This window comes from Sminthopsis crassicaudata, chromosome 3 (genome assembly GCF_048593235.1).
Source record: "Sminthopsis crassicaudata isolate SCR6 chromosome 3, ASM4859323v1, whole genome shotgun sequence".
In the NCBI taxonomy this organism is placed as follows: domain Eukaryota; kingdom Metazoa; phylum Chordata; class Mammalia; order Dasyuromorphia; family Dasyuridae; genus Sminthopsis; species Sminthopsis crassicaudata.
This window is the reverse complement of record NC_133619.1, coordinates 511,591,053-511,607,926: the sequence shown is the minus strand read 5'-3', so window position 1 is coordinate 511,607,926 and position 16,874 is coordinate 511,591,053. Positions and strand designations below refer to the sequence as shown.

At 34.1% G+C, this 16,874-nt stretch overlaps 1 protein-coding gene across 8 annotated transcripts in view; it reads left to right on the top strand.

Moving 5' to 3' along the window:
• Positions 1–16,874, top strand: part of C2CD3 (C2 domain containing 3 centriole elongation regulator) — a 142,084-nt gene that overhangs the window by 78,289 nt on the left and 46,921 nt on the right. For all 8 annotated transcript variants that reach the window (XR_012488376.1, XR_012488375.1, XM_074304051.1 and 5 more), the window contains 4 exons: positions 946–1,069; positions 7,519–7,787; positions 13,978–14,067; positions 15,849–16,451. Coding sequence is in view for 6 of the 8 variants with exons in the window: in XM_074304051.1 (XP_074160152.1) it covers positions 946–1,069; positions 7,519–7,787; positions 13,978–14,067; positions 15,849–16,451 (1,086 nt within the window). In the remaining 2 variants the exon portion in view is untranslated. The remainder of the gene's footprint in view (positions 1–945; positions 1,070–7,518; positions 7,788–13,977; positions 14,068–15,848; positions 16,452–16,874) is intronic.

Here is a 16,874-nt window from a genome sequence, read left to right as displayed (position 1 = left end):
AACATCAGCAACATCATAGAACTGCAAATAATCAAGTTATATATGAGAAATGGTAAGGAAACTGACCAGAGAGCAAAGCAAAGTGAACTCTAATTAACAAACTTGGATTAAAAACAATAATGGCAGGATAACTAGTTTTCTTTTTGTTGATCCAGAAGAACTTGCTTGCCTAACTTCTAAGAATTCTCAACCCTGTCTTTAGCTTTTTCTGTAGTTGATTTTATGAGCTGTGCTGCTATAGCATTTTCTCTGTAGGCACTGACCTTCAACCTTCCTTTGGGAAATTCTACTACACTTGACTCCTTTCTTTCCCTTTTACCTTTTAAATACCTATTGGGGTCCAAAGTTATACATGGAAAAATCATTTCCACAGCTACAGAGGTAGCCTGGGTTTTGTTGATCAGTGTCCAGAAACCCTGCAGCAAGGATGCCTTTAGGACTTCTTAATTCTGCTTCCATTCTTGCTACTAACTTACTCTGTGATCCTGAGCAAATGTCTTCTCATCCCTTAAACCTCTGGTCTCAGTTTTCAGCCCATACTGGATGAAGTATGTCTTCTCTTCCAGCTCCAACATTTAACATTATTAAGAACCCTCTTGCCCTAACAATATATGTTATCAGAATCAGAAAACTTCAGAGAGAAGGGAACTTAGAGGTCTTCCAGTCCAACATAAATCTGAAGTTTTCTTGTTAAGCCCTCTTCCTTAATTTCACAGTGTATAAAATGAAGTGGTTAGATTATATGTTCTCTAAGATTCCTTCTAGCTTTGACATTCTATGTTTTACATTTTAGCAAAACCTACTAAAAATGGAAGCTAAAATTTAGTTATTTTTGTGGATTCCTTTTAGCTCTAATCCTCTGTCTTTGTTCTGAAATCTCTTATACGTTGAACTATAGAGTTCCCTGAGTCCCTGAGAGATTTACTTGTCACCTTTGTTTTTCAGGTCTGCTAGATGTGAGCCTAAGATACAGGCACACAACCAGGACATCAGAGGGAGTCATTGCTGCTCGAGCTGTGTCCATCTCAGTGCACATTCACAGAGCTAGTGGTTTACAAGCAGCAGCAAGGTAAGGCACTTTTCTAGGAATTAGAATAGGTACTGGTTCAAATCAGGTTTCTGGTTCAAGCATACTCCTTGCTTTTTCCCTCTTGTAAACATGCTCAGTGAATTTATTATAAGCAAAAGCTATTATCTAGAAAATAAGCTATATGAAGCCTATTTTAAAAGTTTAGGCTACAAATAAATCCTAATTATCTTTGATTTGTTCCTCTTGAAAGACCTGACACCCACAAAGCTTTACTCAGTATTCCAGTTCTTCCTACAAGAGTTTGCTATCTTAGGAGAATGCACTCCATATTTGACATAGAACTGACCAGATTTGTCTTAGTCCAGTTCTCATCAGTGACTGACTTTTTAGGAACCTGGCTAGCCTTCTTTAATTACTCAACCTCCTTTCCATTCAGCTAGCATTTATTACATCCCCACTTCATGCCGGACCTTTTGCTAGAATGGGGGACAAAGACAACAAGGATACCTCAAGGCGCATTCATTTTACAGGAGAGATAGATGTATACAGACAGATCAGTAAATGTGAGATGTTAGTGAAATACAAGTACCTTCTGTAGAAGGATTATCAACAGCTGAGAGATTTTAAAATGTTTCTTTTTTTTTTTTTTTTTTTTTTTTCCAAATAAGAGATGGCACTTGAGCTGAGCCTTGAAAGACACTGGTTGTTCCAAAAGGTAGAAAAGAGTGGGAAAGCATCATAGGCCTTTTAATAGCCCAGCACCAAAGATGTATTGCATGTAGAGGAGAGCAATTAGGCCAGTTTTGCAAGAGCTTAAAGTAAATGATGTACAAAATAATATGCACTTAGCTTGGATAGCTAGGTTAGAACCAAACTATGAAACATACCAAAAAGAAGAGGTTATTTTTTATCCTAGGAACAGTAGAAGACCCCTGAATCAAAGAAGGGACATTGTCAAATCTCTGCTTTAAATATTTCTGTTTGACAGCTCTGTGGAGGATGAATTAGAGAGAAGAAAAATTGGATGCAGAGAAATCATTTAGGAGGCAATTGAAGTTGCCCAATAAATATAGGGAAACTAGTATAAGGAATGGCTTCAGGGAGCAAAAATGAGTCCTGTTTTGGACATGGTGAATTTGAACTACTTTGGAAATATCCTTTAGGAAACGGATGGGGGTTATAACTAAGCATGCAAGGAGGAGAGAGATGAGAGCTGGTTATATAAATCTGAGAATGATCAAAAAAGAAATGGTGATTGAATTCTGACATAGGGGCAAAAGTGATATCACTGAAAGAATAGAAATAAAGATAAAGACCCAGGACATAATCCTCTAATGTGGAGCATGGATGAAGAGTCTGCAAAAAAACTGGAGAAGAATTACCCAAACAGGTAGAAGGAGTACTAAGAGAGTAATGTCACAAAAAACCCATAAAGGAGAGATAATCCTGAAGGAAGGGTTAGCCAACAGTGTCAAAAGCTGCAAAAATATCAGAGAGAGTGGGGTCTGAGAAAAAGTCACTGGGTTTAACAATAAATAGATCATTGTGTATATTGTGCGTGCATCATACAAACTATGATCCCCTATTGGGACATAAATGGTAAATCTCCTTTTACATAGATCAGTATCTAATAGAACACAGTACCATTGCCCACAGGTAATATTGAGCTAACCAGGTGATACAGAAGGATGGATCAGCTACATGACACAGTTTAATGCTGGTCCTGGAGGCAGGAAAACCTGAGTTCAAATCTAGACTCAAGCATTTAACAGGTGGTGTGACCCTATGAAGTCACTTAAGCCTCTGCTTGCCTCATTTTCCTTATCTATAAAATGGGATTAAATGAAATGATCTTGTTGAATTTTTTTAACTGTCTAAGATGTTTACAGCACTCACAAAGATCCCTACTTTGTAGTTGCTCCAGTATACTCCCCTACTCCCACCTTCTGGGGCAAGATGTGAAGGGAGAAAAAGAAAGAATGTATGGCAAATGGGGAAGGCCTAGCCAAGGTATGATGTTGAAATTCAGCAAGTGTCTGGGCACACCAGCCTAACCTATACTACACCAACTCACCTGGCTGGAAGGAGGAAAAGCTATTTAACTTCCTTGGCTGCAGGCACTAAGAGAAACAGCCCAGAATTTAGGGAACTGAAATTCTAAAAGTAAGAAAGTTGAGGAAATGTACATCCAGAGAAATTGTTCAAACCAATTTTCACTGACCTATTTTCAATTCCTCTTATAATGATAAACAACAAGAAATATTTTGAGATCTGAATTCTCTGTAGATAGATAAAAGAAGAAATAAACAGCATGACAGGAGATGTAGTGTTAAAACATCATGTGGATTGATAAAGGTGCTATTAATGAGGGAAAGGAAAGGAGAACCCCATTTCCCGGCGCAGTGTCCCCTGTAAAATGAATTTACAGGCCCAAAAACCTAGATTGATAAATAAAAGGTTTATTGTAGGAATTTGGAAGTAAAGTTAAGTTAGAAAGATGCCAGGGCCAAAGGTGGCCACTGGGTGGGCAGGAACCCCTACATGGCTGGAAGGATACCATGTGTTGGCTGGGTGGGCTCCTGCAACGAGGGCTCCGACCTGGCCCTTTTTATACCAAAAGACTGTGGGCAGTTCCAAGTTTTGGCAGGCTCTTCAGTTAGCTCAGATCAGGTGAAGGCTGGGGGAAGCTGAGCTGAGAGTGGGGGGCTGGCCCCAGATATTCAAAAGGATGCCTTTGACCAGGATTTGTGAATCAATGTCAGTTATGGGTTGGGCAATTAGAAAGGAATCTTAAAGGGACCCCAACCCTCACACATTCCATTCACTCCTTCTATAACAAAGAAAATCAAGAACAAAAACCAGGTATTCAAAGTTTAAGGCACAAAGTAGTAAAGAACTTATAAAATTGGCTAAACAATTTGATAAAAAGATAATGGAGCCAGATGTAAAGCAGGAACAAGACTATGAGACTCATAATTTTGTCCAAACAGGTTCAGAAAAGATTTTAATTAAAAGATGGTGCACTGATACAGAATCTGCACTCTGTCCAAATTTCAGGAAGCAAATATTACAGTGACAATGAAGAGGAACTCCTTTATCTTTTAAGGAATAACACTATAAAAATTACAGTAATTTTGACCCAACTGCTGAAGCAGCCCTTTTTGATGATTTAACTCAGAAAAGTAATAGACAATTAAGCCAAGATCTGTTTTTTCTTTTACTATCTGGCATAATATCCATGGCAAAAATAACACTCTGAAAGAGGATATAGATAGATGATTCTGCAGAAACTGGTCACTAAAAAACTCATGAGTAAAATTTCAGAGCAATAAAATTTGACCTCGGTTTCAATCACTTCTGCAGCAGACTCCTTTGTGATGGTATAGGCAAGTGTAATTTCCTCTACTGCAAAATAGAGATTTTCAGTAAGTTTGGGAGATGCATACTGGCTTTGATTTTGATGATGGTAAGTGGTGGCTGGGAATAATTGCCAGGTAATGGCTCTTTTGTTATGCAAGTTTCTCAAGCCTCAACTTTTAACTACTGAAATTTCTTAGCCAACTGTTCAAAAAGATATTTGTCTGGTTATAGCCAGTAAAAATGATCAAAGTAGGGGAGGTTTGGCCAATAGTAAAAAATCTTTCAAAAAATTTACAAGATCTTCCTTCAAAGACAGATAACAAATTTACCTAATCCTACAAAACTCTTTATTTCCTCAGATAATGAATGAGTTTATGCAAATGATACCCATTGGAAAAATTTGAGCAAAACTTCAATAAGTCAAGTTTCCCCAACAAAATTACTGGTTATTCTGAGCTTTCATTTGCATCTATTGTTCAAAAGGCAAAGGAAATTATCCTAAATTTGGAGCAAATTTCTGCAAAGAAGTCTACTTTGTTGACAAAGCATCCAATCATTAGCTACAAACTAGGGAAGATGGTGAAATCTACTTAGTTGTCATAAGTCATTTAATGTTCCTGTTAAAAGAAATCCTAATAATTTTATAAGAATATCTAATGAAATCAGTTTTTATAATTTAGATCACAGTGTTGCATCAAAGCATGCCATGAATTAGGGAAGTCTTGGAATGCAAATCATGACGATTAAGCATATAATCATGTTAAAAAACTGATCTAGCAAAAGTACATGAAACAAAAGGACAGCCATGGGTTTGGAAAATGTGAAAGGTCAATGTAATTCCTAATTTAGTTCTTTCTGAAAAAGGATACCAGTTGAGGCAACATAAACATTTGAACACAAAAATATTTCTGCACATGAACCCCATTAAGAAAAATTATGCAGAAAGAAAAGTCAACATGAAGGTACAAATTATATACAATGCATATATTACAGGTCATAAAGAGCTGAGTAAAAAAAAAGTACCTAAATTATATGAGTGACATTCTTTTTTGGGAAAATACTAATATTCCAGCAGAAATTTATAATTCTTACAAAAAATTTTAAGTTTGGGAATAAGTTCAGGTCATACAAATACAGAAAACCCTCCTTATTCAAGAAATATATATAATCAGAATCTTATTATTTAATGTTTAAAATTGCAAATAAATCTTTCCACCCATATGGTAGTTAACAAAAAATTTTTCAAGGTCCAAAAATGTTGTAAGATTTAAGGTATTTATGTGCGTATTAATTATTTGAGTCTGTAAGGGGAATTGTTAATAATTTTTAAAATGTGATTGTGGAGAATCATCTCTGAGAGAAATGAAACTTAAGTTTCATCAAACAGGAAACCTTTTTTTTTCTATTACCAAACTTGGATCTTAGCAATATAATAAAGGTTCAGTTTCCTGATTGACATATTAAATAAATTCTCAAATTTTCAACTGCTTATACTGAGTATGATAGAAATATAAAGGAGGGTTGGCAGCTCGATCAAAAAGACTTGAAATCAAGGAGGCTCACATTCCAGCACTTACTGTCTTTGTAGCCATGAATAAGGGAATTAAACTCTCTGTCCCTCGTTTTCTTCTTTGCTAAAGTGAAGGAAGGCCAATAAAACCTAGAATCCCATCTAACATTAAAACTATGATCTTATAATTAGCACATTTACAAAGTACTTAGGGGCAGCTAGATGGCAGTGGATAGAGCTTGGGCCCCAAAGTTAGGAAGACCTGAGTTCAAATATGGCCTCAAACACTAAATATTTACTAGCTTATGACCCTGGGTAAATTATTTAACCCCAATTACCTTGCAAAACAAAACAAAATAATAAAATAGAATAAGTACTTAACTTATTATGTACCAGGCTCTGTGCTAGGAGATGAGAAAAGAAGAAAAAAATTAAAAATAGCCCCAGCTCTAGTTTTCTATCTACCTTTGAAACTAGCTTACCCAAAAGAGGAGGTTTTATCCTAGAAGTGCTAAGGAGTTAGTGGAGCTTTTTTGAGCAAGGGAATGATATGGTTGAGCCTCTGCTTTAGGAATATCACTTTGTCAGTTATGTGGGGAATAAATAGAGAGAAAAGAGACTTGCAATTGGTAGAACAATTAGAAGAGTAATGTAATAATCCAAATGAGAAGTGATAAAGGCTTCACTAGGGCAGTGACTGACTAGAGAAAAGGAGTGAGGTAGAGAAGTAAAAATAGCAAGATTTAGTAAGTGATCAGATATGTAAGGTGAGTGAGAATAAGACATTGAAGATATAGCCTAGATGACTGGAATGATATTGATTCTCTTAGTGATATTAAGGATATTCAGAAAAGAAGTAGGTTTGATGACAAAAGATAATTATTTCTCTTTTGGGCTTACTATATTTGAGAAACTATTGGCCTTCCAGTTTGAAATGTTCAGTAGATAATTGTGGTCATTGATTTTGAAATCAAATGGGAAGACTAGAGGGCTAAAATCGAGTTCTGGGAATTGTCAGACACATAGATGATAATTAAACCTATGAAAGCTAATGAGGTCACCAAGAAAAAAAAAAAGGACTCAAATTTTATTTATCTTAAATCCTTCTGATTCCAGTCCCAGCAAATAGGTGTATTGTAGAGGATCGACTTAATAATACCAGCAATAAAGAACCTATTAGATCATAGAATCTCAACTGGATGAGTTAAATATCTAGTCCAATCTCTAAATTCATTGTAAATTTCTTCTACAGTATCTTATACCTGAATGCCTTAGTGACCAAAAAAATCTACTTCATAAGGCAACTTATTACATGTCTGTACATTACTAATTTTAAGACATTTTCCCTTGTGTTGAAAATTTTCAGGTGTGAAGAATGAGCTTGTCTGTAGTTGCAAGGCTTTGGATCAGACTGGTTCTATTAGCATTCTTTAACAATACTTCTCTACCATATACTTTTTTTCTTTAACAAAAACTATTACAACCTCATCGCTCACCTGTCACTGGTTCTGCCTTAAAGGCAGCAGTCATATGCCCATTAAGTCTTCTCTTAGGATTTGTTACCTGAGTAAGCTGGAGCCTAATATTACTTTACCCCTGCTTACTTTTCTCCTCTTAGAGTCATGGCTGAGCAAGAACCTTCTTTGCGATACAGTGCAACAGTAGGTGTTAATACATCAGTCACCACACATCTCTCCTTCCTGCCTAAGGGAGAGCAACGCCAGACGCACCCTGTGGCCCGTACCTTCTGTCCTGAATTCTCCCATCACATGGAGTTCCCCTGCAATCTGGTGACCCAACATAGCAGTGGGGAAGCCTGTTTTCTGGCAGAGTTGTTAGAGTTTGCCGAGATCATTTTCTCTTTGTATCACCAAGACACAAAACCAGGTGAGTCCAAATAATGTTACTTTATATTCATGTAAGTTAACATACATATAAGACATGAACTCTAGAATCCAAAACCAACAGTCATTTATCTTAACAGTCAAGTTACTCAATAGATTTTTATTAAGTACTTCCTAACAAAAAAAGAAAAAACTTAAGGGCCTACATGTAATTTCTTCAAAAATTAGATATTTAGATCTAACATGATTACAATTACTAAAAATAAAAAGGAATATCAGCATTTCTCATATGTGTGGCACCTTTTCAAAAGTTTTACACATACTAGTACATAAAAACATTATAAACAAATGCAGAAAACCAGAAATATTGGATACATAAATTATAATTTTAAAAGGGCTTTTAAACAACACAAAATGAAATGGAAAGTAATTCATATATTCATGAAGAATATATGAATTAAAGAACAAAACAAATAATAGATAATTTTCATCAGTGAAAATAGCAACATAGCAAAAATTTTAGGATAAAGCCATAGCAATCCTTAGGGGGAAATTTATTTCTCTAACCATTTTCACTAATAGAAGACTAAGAATAGATCAATGAATTGTTCATAAAACAATGAGAAAAGTAACATTAAAAAACCCTACCAAGCACAAAAATAGAAATTGTGAAAATCAAGGAAATAAAATTGAAAACAATATTAGTAGTAGTTTCTTTCAAATAAATGTGTTATTTATTTTTAGCATTCTCTTTTTTTAAATTTTGAGTTCTAAATTCTTTCCCCTTTAGGACCTTCCTCACCCATTGATATCATTTATACATGAGAAGTCATACAAAACATATTTCTATATTAGCCATGTAGCAGGAAAGAAAAACAAAATAAAGTGAAAAAATTATACTTATATATTATACTTATTATATCTATATCAGATTGCTTGTTGTCTTGGGGAAAGGGAAGGGAAAGGATAAAGGGAGAAAAAAATTTTGGAACTCAAAGTCTTATAAAAATGAATGTTTAAAAACTATCTTTATATATAAATAGGAAAAAAATACTATTAAGGGGGGAGAGAGAAAAATTATACTTCAGTCTGTACTCGAGTTCATTTCTGGGGAGGTGGGTGGCATTTTTCATCCCAAGTCCTTTGAAATTATCTTGGATTATTGTATTGATCAAAGTAGCAAAGTCCTGCATAGTTGATCATCATTACAATTTTGCTGTTACTGTGTGCAATGGTCTCCTGGTTCTGCTTGCTTCACTTTGCATCAAGTCATCCTTTCTAAATTTTTCTGAAATCATCCTGCTCATCATTTCTTATAGTACAGTAGTATTCTATCACAGTCATATACTACAACTTATTCAGCCATTTCCCAGTTAATGGGCATCCATTCAATATCCAATTCTTTGCCACAAAAGGAGCTTTTTAAATCTTGTGCATATGTGTCCTTTTTCTTTTTCTTTGCTCTCTTTGGAATATACACCTACTAATGGTATGACAGGGTCAAAGGATAAGCTGTTTAAAAGCCCTTTGGGATTGTTCCAAATTGATCTTCGGAATGGTGTATCACTTCCCAATTCCACAAACCAGATACTTAGTGTTCCATGGCACTTGTCATTTTCCTTTTCTTCCATGTTAACTTGCATTCCTCTATAATTAATAGTGATTTAGAGCATTTATTTCACATCACAATATTATTTTGATTTCTTTTTAAACCTTCCTGTTCATATCCTTTAACAATTTATCACTTGAAGAATGGCTTATTTTTATAAATTTGACCTAGTTCCATTATATATTTGAGAAATGATGCCTTTATCAGAGAAACACTAACCTTTTCCCCCCAATTTTGTGTTTTTCTTCTAATCTTGGCTGCATTGATTTTGTTTGTGCAAAAACTTTTTGTAATTATAACTCCATTTTACCTTCCATGATTATCTCTCTCTGGTTTTTGGTTATAAATTCTTATCATAGATCTGACATGTAAATTTTTCCTTGCTCCTCTAATTTGATTATATCACTTTTTATATTTAAATCATGTATCCATTTTGACCTTATCTTGGCATATGATGTTAGATGTTGATCTGCACCATTTCTACCAAGCTGCTTTCCAGTTTTCCCAAAAATTTTTGTCAAATAGTAAGTTATTATCTTAAGAGCTTAAATCTTTGCATTTAAAACTAGAAGTTGTTTTTATAATAAGCCAAATTAAATAAACTGCTAGCTGATTTGATCCAAAAAGAAAGAAAACCAATTGTCCATTTAAAATATTAAAAAACATTCACAAGTATTAGAAAAAATTCAATATTATTAGAAACTATTTTTCCCACTCTTAGCAAAATTGTTAACTTAAATAAAATGGATGAATATTTACAAAAATATAAAATAACTAGATTAAGAAAACAAAACCCAAAAAATTTAAATAATCGTTATAGAAAATCAAATTGAAATAGCCATAAAATTCAAAGAATTTTAAAATCCAGGACCAGATAGATTTACAAGTTAGTTCTTCCAGACATTAAAAATACAATCTCAATATTATATAAATTGTTTGCAACAATAGGGAAATAAGACATTTTATTCTTCTATGAAACAAATAAAACCCTAATCTATTAAGTCAGGGAGAAATAAAACAATTTTTAAAAACCAGCTCTGGGCTATTATTGCTAATGAATTTTGATAACAAAAAAAGAATAAAAATATTATAATAAAATCTATAGTAAATTATTTTGACAGATTATGCTCTGTGGCCAAGATAGATTAGACTTGGAGTGCAAACAGTAAAGTGCACAATACAGAACAAAAGAAAACCCAGAAAGAAACACACAAAAAAGCTTTGAAAACAATGTATAGTATTGTTGTGTATATAGAAATGTTCTTTTTTTCTTTTCTCATTTGTATTTAAGTTTAAAATAAATTAACAACTTTCATACAAAAAGGAATGCAAGATGTATTCAGTCTGTAAAAAGCAATGAAAAAAATCACCATAATATAAAACATCTACAACAATTATAAAAGTCATATGATTACATGCAGAAAAAGTTCTTCTTTTTAAAAATCTATATTAAAAGCCTTTAAAAATACCTAAAACCAACAACTAACATTTATCTGTAATGGAAAAATACCTTTTCAGTAAGGTCAGAGGTAAAATAAAAGTTTGTTATTGCAACTATCATTTTGATATTTTTATATAGTTCTAAAGTACTAGCTATAGCAATGACAATCAAAAGAAACTGAGGAAGTAAACATAGGCAAAAATTTGAATATAAAATTTATCAATATGCTTGGAGAACCTTAATTGAAACGATAACTCCAGTAAAATAGGAATGGGAGGGTTGATTTTGTTTTTTAATAAAAATTAACTCACATAAATGATCAGCCTTTGTTTATATTCTTAATTTCTCTTTCCCCTACCTTTCTCTTTTACTTCCCAAAAAGAAAAGAAGAGAAAAAAATTCCATTCAAAAGAATAGTAAAATAAGACAGTAGTACCTAAATTATTTATTACTTTAGGGCATTCTAAGCAAACTATTAAAGGGGTATTTTATAGAGCTAGAAAAATTTATCTGGTGGAACAAATGGTCAAGAACTTCAAGGCAAATAATGAGGGGGGGAAAAGTAAGCTATACCAAAAACTCAAACTATAGTACAGAACAATAATAATCATTAAAAATGTTTGGTATTGTTTGAAAAAAAAATGAATAGTCATTGAAATATATTTGCTACATAGAACCACATGGTAATTGAACATAGTAACATGGTATTTCATACGCAGTTACCCCACCTGTTGATGTAACTGGAAGGCAATATGGCAGAAATTAGCTTTGGACTAACATCTTATGTTGTAGACCACAATAAGCTTTAAGTGGATATAGAATCTAGATGTTTAAAAGTCCTATCATTAACAAATTAGCCAAAGAAAAAACTATGTTCATAACTATGAATAAGAGAAGAAAAGTAGTTTTACTATATGATATATAATATTGAAAAAAATTATAAATAATGGAATTAGAATTTAAAAGGCAAAATTCAAGTAGGAGAAACCTTTGCAACAACTAACGGAGGGTTTGGTAGGCAAGACATCTAGGTAATATGTAGAGCTCTGAAGTAGGTTTTTGAAAGCAATATTAAAAAGTCAGTGAATTATATATACACTCTTTGACCCAGTGATACCATACCATAAGAGATAATAAAATAAAAAGACTACATTATAAGATTTATAGCAGCACTTTTGGTTATAGTTAAAACAGTGGAAACAAAATAAGTTCCCTGATATCTGCTGGGGGGTTGGCAAACAAAATATGTAAGAAGAAATTATACAATGGCTACAAAACTGTTTAAAAAAAAAAAAAAACTAAAAAACTTTTAAGGCATCTGATCAATGTAGTGACTAATCCCAATTCCCAAAAACTGATGATGAAACAGTTTTTCCATCTCTTAGTAAAATGATAATGAACTGTAGGTACAGAATGACATTTAGAATTTTAAACACAGGCAAGGTTTGAATTGATTTTATTTTGGAGAGTCACCTTGGGGGGAATGATATATATATTTTTTTTAAATTTAAGCTGTTGAAAATTTTAAAATATACAGGAAAGCAAAAAGAAGTACAGTAAGAAACTGGGAAATAAGCATTATTGTATAAATGTATACTTATGTAGTTGTTAAATTTTTTAAAGATTTAACACATGAAGAGGAAACAAGTATGACAAAGTAATTTGTAATGACTGTCACTGACTCATCCCTTCTTCTCCATCTCCTTACTTGTCAACTTCTAATACCTTTTAATCCTACAGTATGTTTTAGATGAATCTCCTTTCTCAAGCCCTTTCATGTAAGTTTCTCTATAGTCTGGCTTCAGTCTGCCTTCCCAGCTCATATTCTGCTTCCCTTTACATACAATATGATTCAGCCAAACTAGATGACTTCTCTTCACACATATCTCATAGTTTTCCACCTCTCTCCTTAATCACATAGAATCTCAGTTGGAAAATACCTTATAATCCATCTAGTCTAACTCATAGCAGCATAGGAAGCTTCTTTTTTATCCAACATTTTATCATATAACTTTTGTTTGAAGATCTCCACTGAGGTGGGGAACCCAATAGTTTCTGAGGTAGCAGACCATTTTTACCTTATATATACTTTTGTAATTCTTTCTCAACATCTAGGAGTTTCCTATACCATTGAAATCATTGCCAGAAATAATTCACATTCTTCCCCAGTGCCCATTTTAAATACTACCTTAACTATAGAGCTTTACCTAGGTTTTTTTTCATCCTCATTCAAACAAAAATGATCTCTTTCTTTTGTAAAATGTGTTGGCTTTTATAGTTTAACATCATGTCTTGTATTAACTTTATTTAGGAATGTAAACAATCTGAAAGTAAGGATGATTTCTTATGCATTCAACAGAGTCCTATAAATAATTGTTTCTTATCGAATATTTGTTGAATTAATTAATGAAATTCAATAAATACATTTTAGGAAACATTTTCTAATTTCCTTCTATATAAAGGCAAAGCAGAAATCGCCTGGACAAAATTCTGTGAGAAATGTGCTAATAAATGAGAAATCTACTTTCATATGAGCTGGATAGGGAAGGATAATACTATAACTTTACGACAAAGGTAGCATTTTTGACAGGTAGAGATTGGTGGGATAATGGAGGAGAAGCCATTCCAAGCATGAAGGGATGGTATAGAAACGAGAAAATGATGAAAATATTTCTGTTTTGTTGAGTCTTATCTGACTCATCAACTTAGAAGGGACAGGGTGTCTGAGAGAAGTCCAGAAATGTACAGTGAGCTAGAAAATGACTTGAATGATAGAATCAGGAGATTTTTTTTAAACATTAGGTACTAGAGAACCCTAAAGTTCTTGAGTACAAGAAATGTCTTAATAGTAGTACATTAGGAACATATAGACTGGAGACAAGGAGATTTGATAGGAGGCTATGAAAATAGTCAATTCTTGAAGGCAAGAATTGATATCAGTTTAAACCAAGAACATTGCTATGGGAATTGAAAAAAAGAGATTTTTAAAACATTATATAAAGAAGAATATTTTAAGTAAAAGTCAAATACCAGAGGATTACTCTCATTCAAAACATTAATGAAACCTTTAACCAGCTATCTTCTCTATTCTCAAACTGGAATGTTGTTTATGTACTATAACTAAAAGTTTTGGTCCATGAGTCTCTTAGATTATATTTAATTTTTTTAACCTTGATTTTATAGGTTGTCAGTCAGATCATATTCAGCCTTTAAAAGAGTATCTTCTTGGAGTAGTCAGGATTCCAATGAAAGATTTGCTCATCAAAAGGTCAGGTAAGTAATTCGATTGTTCTTCAGATCTTTGAATCACCGAGTGAGAACTTTGAATAGCTAACTCAGTGACTAGGGACAAATTCATTTCTTCTGTCTGGGCTTCTGGCTCCTCCTCTATCAAATTTGGGATTTGAACTTGATTTCAAGTTCTTTCCAGCTCTAAAATTCCATATATTTTATTTTTCCAAGGCTATGTGTAAAGATAGTTTTCAACATCCAGTTTCATAAGATTTTGAGTTCCAAATCTTTTTCCTTCTCTATCTCTTGCCTCCTTCCTCCCCAAAACAGCAAGCAAGTTGATATGGTAATATATGTACAATTATTTTAAACATTTCCATATCAGTCATATTGTGAAGGAAGAATCAGAACAAAAGAGGAAAATTACAAGAGAGAAAAAATACAAACAAAAAGTTGTGAAGATAGTATGTTTTGATATGCATTAAGTATCCAAAGTATTTTCTCTGGATGCAGATGGCATTTTTTATCCCAAGCCTATTGGAATTATCTTGGATCACTGTATTGATGAGAAGAGCTAAGTCCATCATAATTGATCATCACATAATCATTGTTACTGTGAACAATGTTCTCCTGTTTCTGCTCACTTCACTTAGCATCATTTCATATAAGTCTTCCTGGGCTTTTCAGAAATCAATCTGCTCATCATTTCTTTTAGAAAAATTATTTTCCATTACATTCATATACCTTAATTTATTCAGCTACTCCCCAAATGAAAAACATTCGCTCAGTTTCCAGTTTCTAGTCACTACAAAAAGGGCTGCTACAAACATTTTTACACACGTGGGCCCTTTTCCCTTTTATGATCTCTTTGGAATATAGGCCCAATAGAGATACAGCTGGATCAAAGGATGTGTACAGTTTGATAGCCCTTTGGGCATAGTTCCATGTTGCTTTCCAAAATGGCTGGATCAGTTCACAACCCCACCAACAATGCATTAGTGTTCCAGGTTTCTCACATCCCCTCACATCTGTGTTCTAATATTAATGTCCCTTTTACCACTACATTCTGATGGCCCCTAGAAAGAATAATATGCATCCCATGATAATAACTAACTTCTTTAACCTATAATCATTTTTGCCTGCATACCTATTACAAATAATGGATCTGGCTTTGAGAAATTCTCTTTCTAAATATCAATATTCAGAACCTAATGTATGTTAGACATTTGCAAGTTCAGGTCTTGAAGCCTTTGATTCATAGACTTTATGGAACTCTACATCTGGAATGGATTATAAAAGTCCTTTAGTTGTGATCCTTTAATTTTACAAATGAGTAAAATGAGGCTCAAAGTAGAGAGGTGTCTTTCCCAAAATCATATAATTAGTGGCGGAGCTGAGAATGGAATCTGGCCCTGTAAATGCTCTTTTTAATTTATCGGGGAGCTAAATCTATAAAGTTAACCAATTTGGCTGAGTTTTGAGAGAACCCTTCCAACTCAGGCATTCTTTATGCCATAGGCCAAATTCCTCTTAGCTGTGATATTCTGTGCATTTGGTTTTTTTCCACATATTTAATCTGATCAAAATAACCTTACAAGATAAACAAAATAAAAATTAAGTCTCCATCTTAGAAACTGAGGTCAATTCTCTAACTTCCATTATGCAACTAGTTCCAGCCAAGTTAAATCTACTTGAATTCTGCTTTCTCTATAAAAATGTTTTCTAGTTAAATATTACCTCTGTCTACTTATGGGTCCTTGTTTCTTGTTAATTCTTGAGAAAGATAGAAACAGCACTCCTCCATTATTATCTTCTCTTATCAGGAATTACGGGGTGGTATCCAGTCATCTTGCCTGAGGACCTGGCTGCAGCACAAAATACAGATATCATGCAGATGATTGTGGGAGGCCTGGAGCTATCAGTTTCCTTTGCCCATTCTGGTGACAGAGAACGGGTCTTGGAAGCTGCTAAACTTCTGGGCTGGAGTTTTGAAGAAGACCCTACTGACCTTCTCATAGATGTTGAGCAGTGGCCAGCTACCATCACCATCTCTACCCCAAGAGCATGGCTGCCGACCCATTGTATATTATTGGCTGGCCAGACCCACATCCACAAGGCCACCCACTGCTACCTTCGCTATAAGTTATATGACCAAGAGGGCTTCTGGACCCCACTCAGAAAACCAAAGGTAACCACGGATGAAAAACAAGTCACAGTGACATTTACAACAACCAAAAAAGTAGACGTTAATGTTGGGCCATCACTCCTTTGGTACTTCAGGGAAGAGAAACTGGAAATCCAGGTGTGGCGATCATATGGGAATGACAATGTGGAGAGGCCCCACCTGACTGACACTTTGATTGGGGCGGCTTATGTGGACCTTTCCAGGCTCAGTGTGAGGACAGCAAAGACATTGACTATTAGCGGTGAGTAGTCATTTTGATGATATAAGAGAACAGCATAGTGTGATAAATTGGATATGGAGTGAGAAGATCCTGGGGTCAAATCCCAGCCCTGCTATTTATTAAAAGTTATGATTGTTTTTTAAAATAGGAGTAAGGTTGATGGTCTTCATAGTTCTTTACAGTTCTAATAAGAGCTGGGCTTTTCAATCTAAGCCCAGGCAAGTCACTTAGCCTCACTAGGTATCAGTTTCCTATGCTATTAAATGACTGGATAAGGGGAGAAAGAAGGGTTGAACTAGATGATTTCTGATGTTCCGATTTTTTATCCTTTGAACTATACATTTTATATCCAGCACTGGCCAAAGTCGCCGTGTGACCTAGAATCAGGAAGATACAAGTCCAGTCTCAGATATTTGCTGGCTAGATGACCCTGGGACTTCTTTC